Source organism: Euprymna scolopes, chromosome 27 (genome assembly GCF_053919585.1).
Source record: "Euprymna scolopes isolate OS-2025 chromosome 27, ASM5391958v1, whole genome shotgun sequence".
NCBI lineage: Eukaryota > Metazoa > Mollusca > Cephalopoda > Sepiida > Sepiolidae > Euprymna > Euprymna scolopes.
In genome coordinates this window covers 45175550-45197017 of record NC_136508.1, presented here as the reverse complement: position 1 = coordinate 45197017, position 21468 = coordinate 45175550, and the positions used below count along the sequence as shown (strand labels likewise).

At 34.2% G+C, this 21468-nt stretch overlaps 1 protein-coding gene and 1 long non-coding RNA gene across 3 annotated transcripts in view; both read left to right on the top strand.

Annotated features, from left to right (window-relative positions):
- Positions 1–8164, top strand: part of LOC145248844 (uncharacterized) — a 1349369-nt gene extending 1341205 nt beyond the window's left edge. Inside the window, exon 6 of one of the 2 annotated variants that reach the window (XR_013863417.1) lies at positions 4399–8164. This is a non-coding gene — a long non-coding RNA (uncharacterized LOC145248844). The remainder of the gene's footprint in view (positions 1–4398) is intronic. The other variant, XR_013863416.1, reaches the window with a different exon arrangement.
- Positions 8165–8169: 5 nt separating this feature from the next.
- LOC145248842 (D(2) dopamine receptor A-like) overlaps positions 8170–21468 on the top strand; it is a 345736-nt gene continuing 332437 nt past the window's right edge. The window contains exon 1 of the mRNA XM_080110566.1: positions 8170–9463. Within this exon, the coding sequence (XP_079966692.1) occupies positions 8840–9463 (624 nt within the window). The 5' untranslated portion in view covers positions 8170–8839. The remainder of the gene's footprint in view (positions 9464–21468) is intronic.

Sequence of the window (21468 nt, the reverse complement as noted above, 5' to 3'; positions counted from 1 at the left end):
CGTCAGCCATTACAATTTAGTACTCTTAAATATTTTACAATTGTGTCGCCCTAACTACGAATTGATCATTCAATTTCCAGAAGAGTGTCATATAGAACTGAATCTTACTTAGGACTATATACGTTACCTTGCTTTACATTGAAAATTAGAAACTGGAAAATGCAATGTCAAAAACACTATTTCAAACGTAATTATGACAGACTATCCAACATGATATCTATAATATAAATCTTAACTGTCTGTTAAAATGTATGTACGTGTGTCTGCCTAAAACTTTCGAGAGAGGCGATGGATTTTCACGATATGTGTATTGTTATGAAGCTCGGTCATTCGAAAAATTGGCTAAATATTAATTCCTTCACTGTAAACTTGTTACATTTCTACAAAGAGAGGACGCTTTTTTGCCGATATTTCCGAAGGCCATCCCCTTTTTTCGATTGGCTAGCCTTCATTTAAACCTTAGCTACTTTCGTTTTTGCGATGTATGCAACGGTAAAAACGTCACGTTTGTTTTTCATGTCCTTTCCTCCTTTACAGCACGGGTTCAAGTCTGCGTGTCTACTACCACTTTTTTTTTGCCCAACACACACTTCCAAACACCCAGGCAACGCCGGCCACCCAAGCTAATTCAAAAATAAACGTGAAACTATCCAAAATCTTATCTAAATCATGATTGTGACAGACTACATAAAATGCTATTTCAAATGTAAATGTAACAGACTGCCGGACGTGCTCTTGATTTTGATACATTCATAACGTCAGTGATGGTGCGTAACTGACCCAATAAACATCGTCATGGTTTACCTTGCGATATCTGCATAACAATATTGCTTCTGGTGTAGTTACTGTTAGTACTAATTGTGAAGAACAGTAACGACCCCTGGGGGCACACTTGTATTAATATTACATTGTTTGGATGTACGGTCATCGCGAACATGTTGGATTTTATCTTTCGTTTATTGAATATCCGATCAATAATAGCACATTAATTCCGTTTCATTAGCTTAGTATACTAAATTTAAACGTAACAGAATGTATAAACTTCTCTTTGAAACATAATCATAAAAATCCGCCGTAAATTTTATTTTAAAGGAAAGCTTAACGAACTGTCAAAAATGCTATTTCAAACGTAAGCATAACAGACTATTAAAAAATGTCATTTCTTATTGCATTTTCAGCCCAAACACGACACAGTGCTACTTTGATGTAAGGGGCTACTATCTATGACATATTTTTCAGAGATAATATGTAGGGAGTTGAGCAGCAAGATGTCTGTTTACACTACACTTTAATTTCTGCCTTTCAGTACAGTCATGTAAGCAGGATCCTGGAAGGAAATCCCAAAGTCTAGCAGCCCTAGTGAAGAAACTATTATAAAAGGTTTTCTGGCATCTAAGGATCTCTACTGAGTAGGGGTGGGATTCTGCTGCTTTCCAGGTTTGTTTGGGGTATTGACCTAGAGGTTGTAGTTCGTCGGAGCAAATAAATTTTAAGTACTTTGAAACAGGCAGAAGGATGCAACATTTCGTCGATGGGATAGAGGTTAAAGCCTAGCTGACAGTGCGGGACTTATTAGGTTTGATACTCTCTTTTGAACCCTGTCTAAGACTTAGAGGCTAGTCGCAGATGCATGAGCACAAAGGTAGCAAAAATACTCCATACATTGGCAAATGTAGGTCGTGTAGAAGTGCAAGACACTTTCAAGGGTAAGTAACTTTCTAGCACGGTACAGAGGGTCCATATTATTACAGCATTGGCAATGCTATAGATGTATCAAAATTGTTAATAATTAATATTTCACTCGTAAGCGTATACGATATTGGAAAATACTAGTTCAGATATAAACGCTAACGACTATTGATAATGCTATTTTAAATGGAAGCATGACAGACTTCCGGAAGTTATATTTCAAAGTTAAGCACGACAGACTTTCGAATATACTATTTTAAAACGTGATCTTAATAGACCGTCGAAAATGATATGTCAAGCATAATCTTGATAGACTAATAAAATTGCGAGCAAGTGTCAAAAATTCTGTTTAATGATAAACGCGACAGATTGCCTTTAATATACTTTAAGCTTAAGCATTACAAACTCTGGAAAATACTATTTAAAACGTAGACGTATATACTGACTATAATGGTATTTCAACTGTAGACTTGGAAAACTTTCGAATATTTTTTTTCAAATGTAAGCGTAATAAACTGTCAGGCATGCTCTTTTAAACAGCGTTACAGGCTTTCTAAGACACTGTTTAAAACTTAACCCTGACAGACTGCCGGGCATGCTATTTTCAAAATTACCGTTATAGACATTTGAATACAGTTTTTAAAACGTAATCTAGATAGACAGTCTGAATATTCGATTTCAAATAAAGCATTATCGACTTCCAATGAAACTTAGTTAAACGTATTTGTGATAGACAGTTGAATATGTTATTTCAAAAATAGCGTTACAGATTTAGAATATATTTTTCCAACTAATTGTGACAGACTCCCGAGCATGCTATTTAAAATGTAACGTTACAGACCTTCGAATGTACTTTTTCAAACGTAATTATGACAGACTATCGAATATGCTTTTTTTCAAATAGCGTTGCATACTTTTTTACTTACGTTTACTGCTAACAAGTCATATTGCCACTTGTACGTAAGGGACTACTATCTGGGACCATGGCTAGGAAAGATTAGCTAGACTTTGTTTTACGTTACTTTTAAACATGCATAGCAGTTGGCAAAAAAGAAATTCCAAAGCCAAGCTGCTGTAGGGAAACAACTATTAAAGTAGAAAATTTTCTGGCATTTAGGGATCTTAACAATGAAGGGGTGATATTTTGTTGGTAAACGGGTTTGCTGGGGATATGTACGCCGAGAGAGCTCAAGTGAAACGAGTTTATCAGAGCACATTTCATTAGAGTATTTGTAAAACAGGTACATAGATGCAACATCGCGGCGATGGGACTAGGGTTGGAGCTTAGTTTACAAAGCGGGACCTATTAAATTGAAAACTCTGGTTTGTACTCTATCCCAGAGGGAGAAGCTAGTGGTAGATGCACCAGTGAAAGTATAGCAACAATACTTCATGTATTGGCAAATAGTTGCTTTGTAGAGGTACATTATACTCTCAGCCGTGAGCAGTCTTCTAGCTTGAGGGAAGGAACCCACCTTCTTTGCAGCAGCCTTCGCAATGTCCTCAATGTATTTGTTCCAGTTCATATTGCCAGTAAATATTAGGCCGAGGTGTTTGAAGGAAGAATTCTCAAGTAGAATGTTTTTAATATACTTTTTCAAACGTAATTGTTACAGATTGTCGAAGATGCCATTTAAATCATACCTAATATTCTTTATCAAACGCAATCGTGAGAAACTGCCGAACATGTTATTTCAGGCATAGTATAAGAAACTTTCGAAGACACTGTTTTAAAGTAACCACAAGAGACTGCCGAGCATGCTATTTCAAACGTACCGTTACAGACTTTTGAAGATACTTTTGCAAACGTGATTTTGACAGGCAGTAAGTTTCAAACGTAGCGTTACAGACGTTCGAAAATATTTTCCTTTAACGTAACCTGACAGATCGTAGAACGTTCTATTTCAAATGTTAACCTGATGGACTGTCGAAAATTTCCAAATTAAAAATTCGACTGAGAAATACAGCTTCTTTAAAAACGTAGAGTAGATTCAAAGATAATTTGGAAAACGTGATTTTGCCAGACTGGCGATCATGCAGTTTTAAACGTAGCGTTACAGACGTTCAAAGATACTTTTGCGAACGTGATTTTGACAGTCATGCGGTTTCAAACGTAACGTTACAGACGTTCGAAAATATTTTTTTTTCAAACGTAACCTGACAGATCGTAGAACGTTCTATTTCAAATATTAACCTGACGGAATGCCGAAATTTTTCAAAAATCCGACTGAGAAACACAGTTCTTTTGGAAATCTGTCTTATTTGTGAAATTTAAGTTTTTTTTTACACGGTGGTCACAACTTATCAAGGCCCGGAAGCCACTCAGGGATAATGGTTATTGCAAGTACATTACGTTAGTGTGGAGATTTGATGAAGTGTTTACTTAAGGGGGCGGTTCATTAGGAATTTGTTAACATTGGACTTGAAAACATCCAAGTTGTAGTCAGGTGGGAAGCAGGCAGACAGAACAGAGCTCCACAGGCATGCAGTTGTATTATTTTCCTTGAACCTAGTACATACATAGTTTTCTCGTACTCATAAAACTGAGTAATTTATTCACTCAACTTTTCTCCATGAAAAAATAGCTATTATTATATTAGGCATTTAGGGATTGCCAGGAAGTAATAATGGAAAACTTTCTTTTCAGCGCTTATACGAATGATTGTTTCTTTATATATATAATACATAGAATTTCTTTTTATCTTTCAGGATTAAATGAAACTCAAGAATCGACGAAACTTGGATCTCGTACTCATCCATCATCTGGATATATTAACCTTCGAATTTAAAGACAGGATCATTTCTTTATGAGGAAAACGATCACCCACAAAGGAAAACAACTGGGAATATAAAAACAGCCCGGAGAGAACCATTTCTTTAAGCGTTTCCGAAAACGTCTCGGAAACTGTCTACGATCGATCTTTCATTATTTTCAGGAATACAATAAGAGTTGCACACACACACACACACACACATACACACATGCACACTGACAATAACCAATAAACGTGGAAATAAAAAAATAACTGAAGTTAAAGAATGAAAATAAATAAATACTCGAATACATTGAAAGAATTCTTTCACCTGCCTTGTATCCCACAATCCTCAGCAGAAACGTGATAAAAAAAATAATCGTTAATAAAAAAAAAATACCAAAATTGCAGGAAGATTCAAGCAGGGCACGTAATTACGTTGAGTTTAATGACTTTCCACAGACGTTATAAACAACCCTTACATGAAAGAACCTAACTGCTAGATCTATCGCTGTGATTATATATATATTTTTAAAGCACAGCCATTTAACAAAGTTAGGATATATTGATTGGCGTACTTTCTCCCGGCCTATTATTTTGTTTTGCTTGTAAATCCGTTTTAGTACGGCCAACGAATTTATAGCTAAAACACTCAAACGTACAAACGAGATAAAATAAAAAATATAGAAAAAGGTAATATATATATATATATATATATATATATATATGTGTGTGTGTGTGTGTATGTTCTAAGATAAAAATTGTCTGCGAAGATGGATAATAGTTTTGTATAAAAAGTTATAATTACTAATCTATAAACTATGCACATAAATACATTTCATAATTGATACAAATTTAAATAATATCTTGATTTAAATATATATATATACATATATATATATATATATATATATGAACACGTATTCTATTTAGCAAGAATGAAATACAAAATCGGCATTAAAAAAGCAGTAATATAATTGTGTTTCTAAGAGTTTGAGAAAGAGTATAATACATTTAGAGCAATTGAAACAGTAAGTAGTCATTTCGAAATACGCAAACTACATGTAAATATACAAATAGATACACACATGATGTTTATTACCATACGCGTTATTCATATAAATAGCAATGTATTTTATCGTGCAGTATAATACTTTCGTTTCATATAAATTTTAGAAAAAGTAGGCAAATTATTGGAAGGTACGTGAGTATTCATTTTCATTGGTTTCGCATTAAACAACAATGAGAAAACAATAAAGATCTACGTAGTGTACCTTGTGGTTCAATGTACGCAATGTCTTAAAGTGGGCATTTGGGTGTTTTCATATTAAACGTATACAGATAGTTAAATAAATAAATGTACAATAAAATAAGTGGCCGGTAAAATCAACGCTTATTTTAATTATAGATAACTATATTATACTATATAAAATACTAAATAAGTATATCTGCTTTTATGATGAATAATATAGATGAGCTTATATTTTTAAAGGATTAGATGAAATATAATATTGGTCAAATTAATTAAAAAATACATTAAAGACGTCAACTTTTCTATCGTGTTTTTGACATTAAAATTCTTGGATTTTGAAAATATTTACACTATAATAAGTAGGTAAATAATATATAGTAAAAAAAATATATATATAAGTGTTCCTATTTACGATGCCTCCCCGTGGGACAGAGTTAGACACCAGGGTCGTTTTTTAATGTGGAGAAAAGGAACAAAAATAAAAAATTGTCTTAGTCGTGAAGGATTTCTTCTCCACTGACGCAGAACAAGAAATTGAAGTGAAGCATCTGAAGAACAGATACTACACATTGATCTTGACCCGAAGGCCAATATAAATATAAGCGTTATTAATTGACAAATATATGTATTAGAGTTAAAATTTTACGCTTAGAATAAAGCTAGAATTTATAATAGGAAAATACGTATATACATACATAGAGAGAGAGAGAAAGAGAAAGAGAGAGAGAGAGAAATATGTATTACGCAATTAAATAAATGATTCGATATAAATATAGCCAATACTATACACAGTAATTGCTATATAAAACTTGTTAATTCTTGAAATTAATAAAGGTAGAAACCTCTGTATTCCATAACAAAGTTCTAACGCAGTATTTCCACTTATATAAAAAGATATATAGATTTAGCTGTGTAATAGTTTTAATCATTAAGATTTTTTCAAATATGCTAATATTATTGTGCTGAAACGAATCTCGCATTCTTTTAAACTTTATTTGTTCCTTATTTTTTTGTAATAGTTAATTCGCTTGATATGAAAACATAATAAAACAAAATTAAAAACGACGCACAGCGATATTTCTTTAATCACATTACACAAAGACGTCAGTCCTATCATATTGTAAGCAATAGATATCTAGTTATCCAACTTAATTTCTCTAATCTTTTTTAGTTAATAATAACGTTTCTTGCCATTAGGAAAACTGCCTATTAGGAATTCAAAATGATAAAATATTTCTAGACTTTTTTTTGAGAGTCAATTACGAGCACATAATTTCTAAATTCGGTTTATAAACTTAGCTTAAAATCCTATAACATCGGTTAGCCCAATCAATATGTTTTAGATTTGTGAGTTGTAAATGTGGAAGTTCTTTTTTATGTCTGAAATAATAAATAACGAGTCGTACAAAATTTATTGAATTCATGTTAAATATGTAAATATTTTAAGGGAAATCCATAGTGGTCAGGTCGTTTGGTCTTACCACAAAAAAAGCGTTTATTTTACTACGTGAAGGAGGCTTAACAGAGTAAAAACAAAACCAAGTACAGATATACATAAAGAATCTGTAGCGTTCTCCATAATAGACGAATCTAGTGAAACTATTGTGAGCAGTGTAATCACATATTTAAGCTAGTTTTTTTTTTTTTTTTTTTTTTTTTTTTGAGGATTTGCTTTTATAGATATAGCACCTCTTGGAGGTGTGGCTTGCTTCCCTTAAAAGCCAATCAGACTCTGATGTAAGTTTATATGCAAAGAAAGGGACGAAATTCCAGTGTCTTTAAAATTTAGGGGTCACGGAAGATCGCAAACAGAACTGAAAGAATAGTGTTCTCGAACCAGCAACTGCGTCATGTTGTGTGTCAAAGGTGAACCCCGTTCTCCGCCTCGCACACATAAGAAATCAATGAAAATCAAGCACGATCTTTCCCTCGCTCACATCAACCGAGTAGACGTTGACCTCTCGCTTAGCTGGAAAAAGAACGAGCCTGAGCCGCGTCTGAAAGTTTCTTACGCCCTCAACAGAAAAAACGACACGGTTAGACAAACGCAGAAATCGATTAGCAAACCAAAAAACGACTTAGTCAGTGGCCCGTTGTCAAGTAACGTCACCAACCAAATCCATCGCATAAACAATAGTGCCCGGTTTGCTCCTAGCCACATACTAAATATTGAATATACAGTTGAATACGAAAACAAACATTTATGACCGTCGAAATATTTTGCACATTTGAAATTATACTTGCAAACAGTAAAACATATACTTAAGTTCATACATTATAGTCTAACGCCAAAGATAATAACAATGCATGTCTCCGTGCAAAATTCCAAAGTATGTTTGTTGCTAATCAAAATAGAATCATTTGCTAATTTTATTTGATAATCATTATACAAAGTTGAAGTCTTGTTTTATATATATATATAAGTATTTAGGTATAAAAATACTAATAAATTTTATATGTAAATATATATATATTTATATATATATATATATATATATATATATATGTACATTTATAAATAAATATATACATTAATTTTAATTGAGTGTTACTGGAAGAACGAAATATACTTTCAATAAATTATCTAATCCTATAATGAAGGTAAGATAAAGAATAATGTTTGCCTGAAAAATAAGGGCATAAACATTGATAGTTGTAAACATTGATTATATTTATATTTTTCTACATTTTTGAATAAATATGAATTTTTTTTAACCGGATTTCAAAATAGACTTATTTTTGTTTAATAGCAAAAGAAAATAAATAATGGTAATGAGTCCAAAAGCAGATTTATTTAATTCAGTGCTTTGACGTTGAGAAATCTGTAGGACATTTCTGACGCAACAGAAAAATGGCTGATATTTAACTTTATCTATTCTTTTGTACAGTGATAGTCTCAATGCTCACTAAAATAAAAAAAACAATCATCATGACTGACAACTGTGAATAAACACTGTTCAAACACGACGTTATGCACTCAGACGCCAATTTTACGCATATAAATTTTATAGTGCGTACCATGTGATATAACTCAAACAAAAATTACATATAATGATAATTCACACATTTCCTACGTTCCAATCGCTCGCTTAATCAAAAACAATAATTTTTTTTAATAAAAGCTTGTTAATTAAAACAAAAAATCATGGCGACAGACATATACCATGGAGGAAGCGTATTTTTAGAAAAACTTTTTTCGCCGTCCGAACCAAAAGAACAGGACAGCCAACCGTCCTCGGATTTCTTTGAGGGTCTGCTGGGGGCGGACCCTGTCGATGTCCTGTCCGGCGTGGGGAGCGATGTGGCTGGAACGCATGCGCAGCACGGTCGCGGCTTTCGGGACGATTTGATACATGCTGCCGAGACCGGCATGGCTTTCGCAAATGGCGCCAACTACTCGTCGGCCCTGCAAGGCAACGCGACGATTGCCGCTTCCGCCGCTGCAGCCGCCGCCCGGAACTTAACACCGATTATCGGAGACCCCCTGTTCGCCTACAACGACACTTTTTGGTTGTGCGACTGGAACGACAGCCTCTGTTGGAATACTACTGACACGAACGAACCGGCGACCCCGGAGATGGTCATAAAATATTGGAAACTCATTTTGACATTATTCCCTTTGTTAACGGTGTTCGGGAATGTACTTGTCGTCCTTAGCGTCTACAGAGAACGTAGTCTAAAATGCGCCACAAATTTCTTTATATGCTCACTGGCTGTAGCAGACATTTTGGTCGCTGTCATAGTCATGCCAGCGGCCGTATTCTATGAGGTAAGTCACACCTTTTTTTCTTCTGCTGTACATTTTTTTTTCTGATTATAATGTTTCGACATACTGTTGGATAATTGCCCGGAAATGATGTCAAAGTAGTCAAAATGGAGGGCGTAGAATCCGCAGAAGTTCGGTCAACGAGACTAACCGACATTTCAAGGCAATTCGTAGTTGAATGTGTTGACGTCATCTGTACCAAAAAAATAGACGGTTAGATAAAGAACAGCAGAGAGAGCGACCACGACGGACTAGCTAAGTGACACATGTTTCTCTACGGCAAAACACACCAACCCCGCCACTAATGTCATGATTGTCATTCTGAAATCGAAAAGGTTATTTTGAATAAGCAAAGTATTTTATAACCAGCTGTGTGTGTTTTATTTCGCTGCCATAGTATATATCGAGACAATGACAAAAGTTGATGTTTTTTAGTAATTATATACACTGAAAAACACATTTGACGAGCGACCGCAGCGAATCTATAACAATATGAGAGTCGTTCCAAAAGTAATCCATCATACTTTTTCACAAAAAAAAAGTTGAAGAGTTGCAAAGACAGAAGTGGTACGATTTAAACGAGCGATTATTTTATGCTCTAGAGTTTATTATTCTACATAGTCACTGCAATTCTTAATTTACTTTTGCCGGCGATGGCGCTGTCCCCATGCATGGACGGCCGAGGCACACATAGTTACGCATACACACTCGTCACTCTGGAATCGATGAACCCATCTCCTAGCCGTCTTAACATCAACTGTAACGGCTTCGTAAATGTTCAATAGGTGCCGATAAATATTGATTTGTTATTCTTTTTGTTTATTTATTCATATATTTGTGCATGGGGGAATTCAATGACGCGGTTTTTCTTTTTACACGCGTCCATGGAAGGAGTCTCTTTCTTGGGGTGTCACACAGTCAATATCTGCAACCGATAGATGAAATTTTCAGTTCATAAATGCTTATGGTCAGCCATCGTAACAATGCAATTGTCAATCCCCTCGGATCCATACGGGCAATATAAAAATAGGAGGCATTACTTTAGAATCACATCACGTATCTGCCCGATGTTTATAAATATAGAATATTGTAGATGCAGCAGTTGAACTTTTGAACGCCACGTGAGATTGGGCTGTTGAACTATTTAAACATTTTGAACAATTCAGTTAAATGAAATTCAGATCAGTGAGAGGGTCCGGTATACGAACAGTCGTAGAGAAGTAGGCCCCGAAACGGTGTGTATACCCTTATGATGACCCGACATAATCTGTATACTAGAATGGATTACCCCAAAGAAAAAAATAATGATAAACGTATTTATATACAAGTCTACAGGAAGAGGTAGGCTCTGAAATAGAACGTATTCTCATTTGAAAATGTATGTATGTAGATGCCTGCAATGTAAGCTGTTTCTTCCAAACGACAATATCTTCTGTTGGTCGCTCGTCTGATTGCGAGTTTCTGCTACTGTTCCGATAGCAAATATTATTGTAGGTTATTTTTTAATTATTGTTTTCTTTCAGTAGGTGAAGTTAAATCTACCGATATATCCTAATGTTAATGGATTTTCCTTCATTTTGAATCTTTTTCTCGTGAATTATGAGAAAAAGATTTGGAGAGTATGAGATTTCCCAATAACTACGGTCTACCCCGTACAATGCTTTGGGCTGATCATATTAATCAACAAGGTTTTTGGTTACAACATTTTGGTACCATTGCACTTAGCACACCAGATTTCCGTAAACGTTGGCCCAGATTCGACCGGCGGCTTACATAAATCCTGAGAATATACCGAGCGCTGATCAAGTACATAATCTACTGAACAATTGATACAAACGCGCTTAGCCAAGAAAAAGCGAAGCAGACGACTTTTCCTAAATTGGAAGAAAAAATTATTTTTAGTGACGCACAAATTTAATCTATCCAATCCTTATCCTAAGTCTAAACTGTTACCCTAAAGTTAACCCCAACCCTAATCTCTAAACTCTTACGCTAAACACGAAAAAATACGTTTTTACTCAAGCATAAAGTTAATCAGTAACACTGTACACAAAAGCTTTAAAAAATGGCAACGGGTGTCCTAAAAATTTGTACAACTGGACTTGAATAAACAGAAAAAAATTCCAAAGTTCTCCTAACAACACATATTCAAGACTTACCAAAAACTATTTTTTTTCTTTATAATTCTCGTGGAAAAAAAACAAACAAACAAAAAATGACAACTAATGTTTCCATTAGTTTAAAATAAAAAAGATAAGTAATTTATAAAAATGGTAGGGTGTTTTTTCTATTGTATTTGATTGCTTTTACATTATAATTAGTATCTGAAAAATATTGTTACTTTTTGTTGCCAAGCGTTTTTAAATTTTAGCGGTGCTCGGTGTATCCCAACGATTTGCGTTAGTTACCTTTCTGTCTCTTTCCAATATCATAGAAATTTGATGAGATGTGCAAAATTATCAACTCTGTCATATGCAGATCTACATGGACAATCTTTTCCTTTACGACACACGTATCATTGTGCTTACTAAAACGATGCAGAAGAGGCTAGATACGGTAAGCAAAGATTTGGATGTTTGAGACAATAGTCAATACCCTTCAGTGTGACCTTGTACATGTGCGTCCACTACCTTATCCGGGATTGCCCGAGCTTGTCTTCGTAATAATTTTGTTTGTAACAAAAACCCAGGTTTATTTGGAGTAGATGTGATGATACATGCTATTTTGACACAAACGACAGACGTGTAATATGACTCTCTTAACAGGACCTATTATATAGTGAGGTGGGAGATATTGTTCTTATAACGACACCCTTTATAAATGTATACATTATATGCATAGTTGTTTAGCCAGGAAATATGATATCGGCGTATAAACTGAGTCATATTGTGTCAGTTATCACACGGGCATATATTACAGTCCATATTTGCATAAGGTATCATTTTTTCGTAGCCTCATTGGAGATGTCCTTTTTTCTTCCCTGTAACCTCTATCTCACGGAAGAGATGTAGCGAGTTTGTCTTTGCTTTGTCGTTAAAAATAAGGATAAAGCAAATACAATCTCGCTGCATCTCTTCTGTGAGATAAAGGTTGCAGGAAAGAGAAAAGAGCATTACTTAATAGGCTACGAAAGAAGTGTTCGACTGAGCTTCAATCTGTGGTCCTCCCTAACCAAACTTTCACAAGAATCACTTGTCTAGCTGAAAACACTATCAATAATTCCCCCCAGTCTTTATCTTTACCTAAACCTAAACGTAGATTCCACGAAAAAAGCTTCTTTCTTAGAACTACACGCTTGTAGTATTGTCTTTCGTTTTCCTGCTTTCCTGCTGAGTACAATATGGTTGTCTTCAAGTCCAATGTAAACAAGTTCTTGATAAGCCGTTCCCCTTAAGTTAACAAATTTACTGAATTTCCATTACTGATAAATACTGTATTGTCCAATTGACTACTGCACACTCGTTAACCTTATCTTCGAGTGGCCCCTGGACCTTGATAAGTGATAATGCCTATGTAAAACAATTAAAAACAATAACCCTACATCCGACGACAGTAAGCTCAAAACTAGAAATACCACGTACGTCTTTACATTCCCCATAGCAGAATGAGTCTCCAAAAATAACACGTACATTGGCATGACTCGAATCAGCATCCCTCGTCGACTGACATTTTACCTATCTTCCCTGATTAGCTCCATTAATCAGCACCTTATAGTGCACGACACCCCATAAACTAAATTTAGAGACATAGTAATAAAAAAACACTGTCATTTTAACTGTCTCGCTCTGTGATGTACGCCTCCCAATTATTGAAGCCTTGTTAATCCGTATTAAAAAAAATAACAACCAATTATCAAGCTCAATGCAAAGCGGATACCACGCTTAAATACTATTTAGTATTATAACGATTTTAATCGGCATTCTATTCAATTCATTACTTTATTATTTATTATTATTCATCACTCGTTTGAGGACGACTTATGGAGGTCAAAAACGTTCGCGAATACAATAAATTTCTTTTTAAACTCAAACAAATTGTTCAGAAACTAGTCCGTCAAAAAGAAAAAAAAATCGATTTAAGAGAAACAACCAAGAGTTGTCTCTGCTTTTTAATGAAACGTGCATAAAGAAGATGCTGCCCAAATATGTATGCATATAGATATATATATATATGTGTGTGTATGTGTACGTATATATAGTAATAAGTGCAAAAAAACTATATAGTAATAAGTTTATACATATATATAGTAAATAGTATATATATATATATATATATATAAAGCTGAATGTCTGTGTGTGGATGTGTGTGTGTCTAGTTACGAATAGGCTCCTATATTGTTGACTATTTAAAAAAACTGATTACATATAATGATAGAAGATGTATCGAAACACAGGAATGGGTATGTTTGATCTGGCAGAATGGTGGTTCATTAAAATTGGGGGGGGGTCTGCGTTCGCGCATGGTTCACAAAGTATGTAAATAAAAAATTTTAAAATAAAAAAAAACGTTTACAAGTGTTTTTGATATATATGTACATAAGAATACTTTGATAAGTAAGTTTTAACTTAAATAGGGATGGTATAATAAAATTGTGGGGTCTGCGTTCTCACCTGGCCTCCATAGAATGGAAATAGGCACAAACTTTAATAAAGACTTTTCATATCTATCTGCGTAAGTGTATCTTGATAATTATCCTTCAGTTTGAAGAAATATAGTATAATAAAATTACGGGGTGTCCGTTCGCGCCTGACCTCCATAGAATGGAAATATGTCACAAAGTTGTTTTTTAATATAGATTCACAGAATATTGTGATAAGTGTTTCAGTGTGACAGGTATTGTATTATAAATTATGGGGTTTATCTATTTTATTTTTACTTTCATCATATTTTGCTTTGGTTTTGATACCCCTAAATTCGAAAGTATCTCTTTACAACCCTTACTTTTTCATAACCTATCATACTTTAATAAATCAGAGTCCATTTTCTGTGGGCTGTTTTTGGGCCCAGTCAACGACGGGTACTTTTGCTAGTATATATATATACGTATATATATATATATATATATATATATATATATATATATATATATATATATACGAAGTAATAATATGCAGTAATAAAGAATAAGATAAAATTATAAATAACAAGATTGTAAATCAAGGAAACAAAATAGGTTCAAGTCTTTCAGAATCCATGGAAAAATAGTCCACAAAACAATAAGTTGTAAAGTTTAAACTTTCAGGAGCTTGAAAATATGGAGACAGACAGACATAGTGAGTTTCATAAATTAGACTTACGGTGGGGGGGCGAAAAAATACGCTTAATTATTATATTTTATTAGGTCCAGATTTGGTATATATTATTATAGAGGCAAGATGTAACAAAAAGTATTTGAGTACACTCAGCTACGATCGAAACCGAGACATTCAAAGCTAGTGACGTTACCACTACACCAAGTTGACGCCGACCTCAATGCGACCGATACTCAAAATGCAATCGCAAATTATTTAGGAACTCTGTTCAGTCATGACTTACGAAACGGTAGCATACTGCCTCGCGAATTTTATGAGCGGTTCTCTTCGCATTTCAGTTCGATAAAAAGATTCCCGAGTTTGACAGAAACAATCCTGTGTTCGACAAAATACACATGAACAGAGACGGTTGATAGGTCGGCAGAAATGTTGTGAACATAATATTCAAAATGAGAAGGGAAAAGCATAAATCCTCATTTCAAAAACTTAATGAAAACTAAGAAACACCTTTATATACAGGGTCCCGTGTACACTTTATGTGATATCTCCATTATTTATTCACCGATTGTCCTTATTTTACAGGACATGGCAGAATCAACGACCGTGAGTACACTAAGACCCCAGTGGGAGCTGGGACAAAGAATACACTGTGTTAAATTGTACTACAAACAGGCTCGTTTAAGAAAACCCAGGACAGTTTCATGCCTCAGTTCGAATGTGAAAAGGATCCATCCTAAAGCAGCATTCAAAACTGGGTGGACCACTTCGAGAAGTATGAGACCGTGGAGAACCTCAACACTGCCAGAGAGAACCGTTCAAGCCACTCGGGATGTCCCAAGAAGCGAACAGCCGAGCTGGTTGAAAGAGTGAGAGAGTCTCTCCAGCAGAGCCCGAAACGCTCTGTGCATAAGCGAAGTCAGTCCCTCGCTATGTCCCGTGAGACTTGCAGGAGAGTGATGGTGAACGATAACAGGGCTTACCCATGCAGAATACAGACGCGGCAGACCCTTACAGCCTCAGACAAGAATCAGAGGAGGGCTATGGCAGTTAAGATGCTCGAGAATATCGAGGAGCCACCAAGTTTCCTTAACCTCCTTTGGACCTCAGATGAAGCCCACTTCCATCTTGATGGAAAGGCGAACTACAAGACAAATGTCTTTTGGGGGTCCTCCAGACCCAATGAAGTAGCCACCAAGCGCCTGCACTCTCCTAAGTGTACGGTGTGGGCTGCAATCTCGGCCAGAGGCATCATCGGACCAATCTTCATCGACGAATCTGGCGCAGCAGTGACAGTCACCAAGGAGCGGTATGTGGAGGTCCTGAAAACCTTCAAGAGTGAGCTCCAGACACTACCCGTCGCTCATGAACAAGTTCTGGTTCCAGCAGGACGGAGCAAGTTCTCACACCTCAAACCTGTCCCGAGATAGGCTGAAAGAGAACTTCAGAGGCAGAGTGATCTGTCTCAAGACTGATTTTGAGTGGGCATTCCATAGGCCGGACCTAAGCTCCCCAGATTTTTTTCTTTGGGGCTATCTTAAGGACAGAGTCTACGCAGGGAAACCCAGAACCATCACGGAACTCAAGGAAGCTATCAGGGAGGAGATGAGAGCCATTACCAATTCGATCTGTAAGAACGCCATGGACAACTTCGTACAGCGCCGCAAGAAATGCACGGAGCTGAATGAAGGCCATCTAGAACATATGCTGTAGAACGGAGCAAAAAAGGCCAAAGACCCTAGTGTTTTGATGTGATGTTTTGAATAAAATAAACTAGTAATGAACAAAGTTTTATTTGATTCGGACAAAATACTAAGAACTGGGGCTTAATTAGATTTGGGGCCTGTTTTTTTTGGGGGGTCACCCTCTAATTTTTACGTTTCTGGTTAACCATTCCCGTAGAGGTATCAATGTGATCAATAATTTTTGTATAAAATTCTTTTTTCAACATTCCAACATCAACGATATTTTCCAGTTGCTAGATAAAGTGAAAAGTTTAAACGACATGAGGAAAATGAGAGAAGTAGGAAACAATAGAGAGGGGGATAGAGAAAGCGAAAGAGGTTTGGGGCAAAACAGAAATGTTATCAGAATTTGAATCTTTCCATTGTGTTTCTCATGAACCTGGGCAACAATAAGTTGCCATGCCAGTTTTCAACAAAATAAAACATACATTTGTTTATAGTCGTAAGCTAAGACAATTTTTGAAATGTAAAACTGTTTGGATGGATCAATATTCACATTTAGGAGTTAGGACTATATTTCCGGAAATTGTATATCTTCGTCAACAAAACTTTAGAGTTACATTGCTTACCGTTGAAAGTAATTTTACAGTTGGTTTTTTTTTTTTTTACCGCAGGAAACTTTTTTTTTTTTTTTGCAATTTTGTTGAGTGAGCATTAACTTCCTGACCATCTGACTTTAAATGAAGTGATGGAAATATTTTCTTTTAAAAGCTGCATATATATATATATATATATATATATATATATATATGTATGTATATATATATATGTATATATATATGTATATATATGTATATATATGTATATATATGTATATATATGTATATATATATATATATATATATATGTATGTATATATATATATGTATATATATATGCATATATATGTATATATATGTATATATATGTATATATATGTATCTATATATACATATTTATATATATATATGCATCTATATATACATATTTATATATATACATATTTATATATATATATATATATATATATATATAATACTATTGAGAGCAGTTTTGCCTGGTTGTAAAATTGCTTAAATATGATATTTTAATTTGTCCAGGGTTCGTATGTATTATTGTAAGGTCGTGATTTCAAAAGTAAAAAAAAATATTTGGGAGATATCAGCTAGAAACGAAACAAAAATCAAAACTGTAGCGTTCAAAGCTAGTGACGTTACCACTGTACCAACGTGACACGCATACGAGCAGTTTAATAATGAACTAAGACGAATGTACAAAATGTATAACTTTTTTTTTCAATTTAGACTCATTTTGGACCCCTTAACAACTATTTTAACCGGCTAAAGGCCCATAAAAGAACGGTCCATAAAAAAAAAACAGTCATTTGATTCCCCTAGCTTAGATCTGGAACTTTTAGTTTAAGAAGAGATAGCTTGAAAATATGAAGACATACAGACAAACAAACAGAAATACAGACGTTATGAGTTTTATGAATTAGATTGTATAAAAGGAACTGTGTGTGCCTGTGAGTTCGTTTTCTATGGATTGAAAACGACTTTACCGATTCTTATGAAATTTCACACAAATGTACTTTATGTGCCTGGCAGTGTTCGTAGATATGGTTTTTATCGAAATGTCTTCGATAAATCTCAATAATCGATAATTGATTAATCCGATGAAAGAAGGAATAGGCGATTTTTACCAAAGTCAACACCTTACACAGCCTAACATCATAAGTGCATTCGAGAAGTTTTATTACCACACATCTAAGAAATACAACCTCGCCATTTTTATTTTCGTTGCTACGTGACAAAATAAACATAGCTGAAATCATGTTTTCGTTGAATCATGGAAGACTTGAATAATAATAATAATAATAATAATAATAATAATAATAATAATAATAATAATAATAATAATTAAGTATAATGTCATAATTAAAAAGAGATAGATAAAAACACGCTTTGGTACGATGAAAATACTACACCAATATGTCGAAGCAATCAGTCCACTAATTATTTAGATAATCGATTACGAACAAACATATATTGTAAGTTACATATATTTATATATACATATATATATATATATATATATATATATATGTATATGCGTGTGTGTGTCAGTGTGTGTTTGAAAGACGTATTTTGGTATCTGAGGAGTAGCTATTTTTGGAATAATTTAAAGCAATTAATATTTAATTTTTTTCCAAATGGTAAAGAAACAATTTGAACACATAATGAAATATGTCATATGATGTTCTTATTTTTATATTTTGTTGTCTTGAATTTTGCAATATACCACTACTTAGAATCGAAACTAAAACGTTAAGCTTATGGTTTTCTTTTGCTTTGACGTTAAAGCCTGAGTGATGATGCAAGGCTAAAAATTAAAACATGAACCAATGCATAATCCCTATGCCCTCCTTCAACTTTCCCTTGACAAATTTAATTTCTTTACACTTTTGCACATATTTAAACCCAAATATAACGTTTTTACATGGGTTCGAATACCCTATATATTAAGTTTCATATCTGTAGACAAACAACTGCAGAGGAGCTTGGTAGACAAAATGTTTTAAATATTTATACGCATACATAAATATACATAGAAAAAGGTTTGTGTTTACTATAACCTTTTTACGCAAATATTACACAGGTATAAATCATGTAGAATCTCTGCATGAATATGATTACATGTAATAGTTAACGAAAAATGTTCATCCCATAAACCGAAAAACTAATAGGGAATTAATTAAAATGAATGGTCAAAAGAATATGCAAATTAGATAGATCTTTTACTGGTGAATGACATTCCATGAACCATATATAACAAAGTTGTATCATTTTTAAAAATAAATCGAAAAAAAGGGTTTCTAATATGAATATCAATGCACACAAAAATTTTATAGGAGTACATAAATGTTTAAATGTGTAAGAGGACTCTTTTCAACGTATATACTTAACGGTTTTTATATCTACAGACTTGAAATCTGGTTATGTAGAATATTCAGACACGTGGAAATATTTTTAATCGGTTTCATCTGAAAAAAAATGGGCTACTAAGCGGTCAAAATTGAAAAATTGGTACGTGGCGCTTGTCATATTTTTTTATCTGTTTGCTAACTTCTCCACATATGCAGACGCGTGAATGATTCACATGGCAGATTCATGATGTCAAAAATAAGTACAATTTGAAACGCTTTTAAAGACTGTGTCAAACCGGACTAATTGTCGTCGTACTTTATCCAATATCTTTAGGTTTTACTTTCGACCGAAGCCAGGTTTTTTTTATTAGTATAATTACTTACAAGCAGTGAATAGTTTAGAAAAAAAATAATACATTATGCACATGTCTTAGTTTCTGTATGAATTAAAATATATTTATTCATATTTTAACACAGGGAAACGGCAGGCGGCTTGCACACACATATATGTATATACAGGATGACCCCCCCCCCAAAAAAAAAACGGGACCCAACTCTAATTGGGCCCCGTTTCTTAGTGTTTTGTCCGAATGAAATGAAATTTTGGTCATAACTAGTTTATTATATTTAAAACATCACATCAAAACACAAGGGTATTTGGCCTTTTTTTTCTCCGTTGACTGTAAAATGCTCAGAAAAACGATTGAATTTACTCTGTTTTTTTTTTTTTTTTTGGAGGGGGTCACCTTGTATATTGTAGTTAAAGTGATTAGATTATTATATTTTTATACCGCATACATATATGTATATGTTATACTGCATATATATATATATATATATATATATTGTTATACTATATATATATATTGTTATACTATATATATATTGTTATACTACATATATATATATTGTTATACTACATATATATATATTGTTATACTGCATATATATATATATATATATATATATATATATACATGGTGTCCCAATAAAATGTATACACTTTTTAAATTACCATAAACCACCATGTATTAAAAGAAAAGTTTCATACATAAAAATACAGTGAACAAATATGGAAACGAGTTAATTATCGAAAGTGTTCAAATTATTGGCCATTGTAGTCCATGAACAGCTAACAACGTTCCCTAATTGAATCGAACACGTTCCTAATCAATTTGTATGTTGACACATCTTCTTTCAATGGTTGCTTTCAACTTATTCATCGTAGCTCATACTGTGGTGTGAGCCCTGTGTTTTACATGCCTTCACACACCCATCCTCAAAGAAATAGAGAAATCCAGGAGGGAATCAAATCCGGTGAACGTGGAAAGTACTCGATACTTCCTCTTTGTCCTAACTATTTGTTTCGCAGGTGACTATCAAGATATGCTCTTACTTCATGATGATAGTGGGAAAGTGCTCCATCCGGCTGAAAGTGTTTTTTTTTTAATTTCTAAACATATATTGGGAACGTGGTATGGCATATACATTTTATTGGGACACTCTGTATACCTCAGGGTTCTATTCTTGGACCTTTATTATTCCTGATATTCATAAATGATAAAAGGGTTTCGGAGAAGAGTATATTTGCCGATGTCACCACCCTCTATAACAGGCATGAGGGGAAAACAAATGAACACATATCTAAAGAAATGGCAGAAACACTAGATGATGACCTCCAATCTGTAGTGGAATGGGGACAAAAATTGATGGTCACGTTCAATGCTGCCAAGACTAAACTTGTTTCCTTCAATCATTACAAGTAACTTTTTTCTACCAATAATACCAATGGCCAAGAACACACTGCTTGAAAGTACTTCCTTTAAACTCCTCAGCCTATCGTTTACAGCCAACATGAACTGGAATATATACATTGAGAGCATTGCCAAGGCTGCTGCAAAGAAGGCAGGATCTCTCTACCGTGCCAGAAAATTATTTACGCCTGATAGTATCCTGTACCTCTATAAGGCCACCATTCGCCCATGTATGGAGTGCTGTTGTCACATTTGAGCTGGTGCACCTGCTGCTATTCTCTCACTCCTGGACAGGGTTCAAAAGAGAGTCGCCAACCTGATAGATTCTGAACAGTCATCTAGGCTTCAGCCTCTG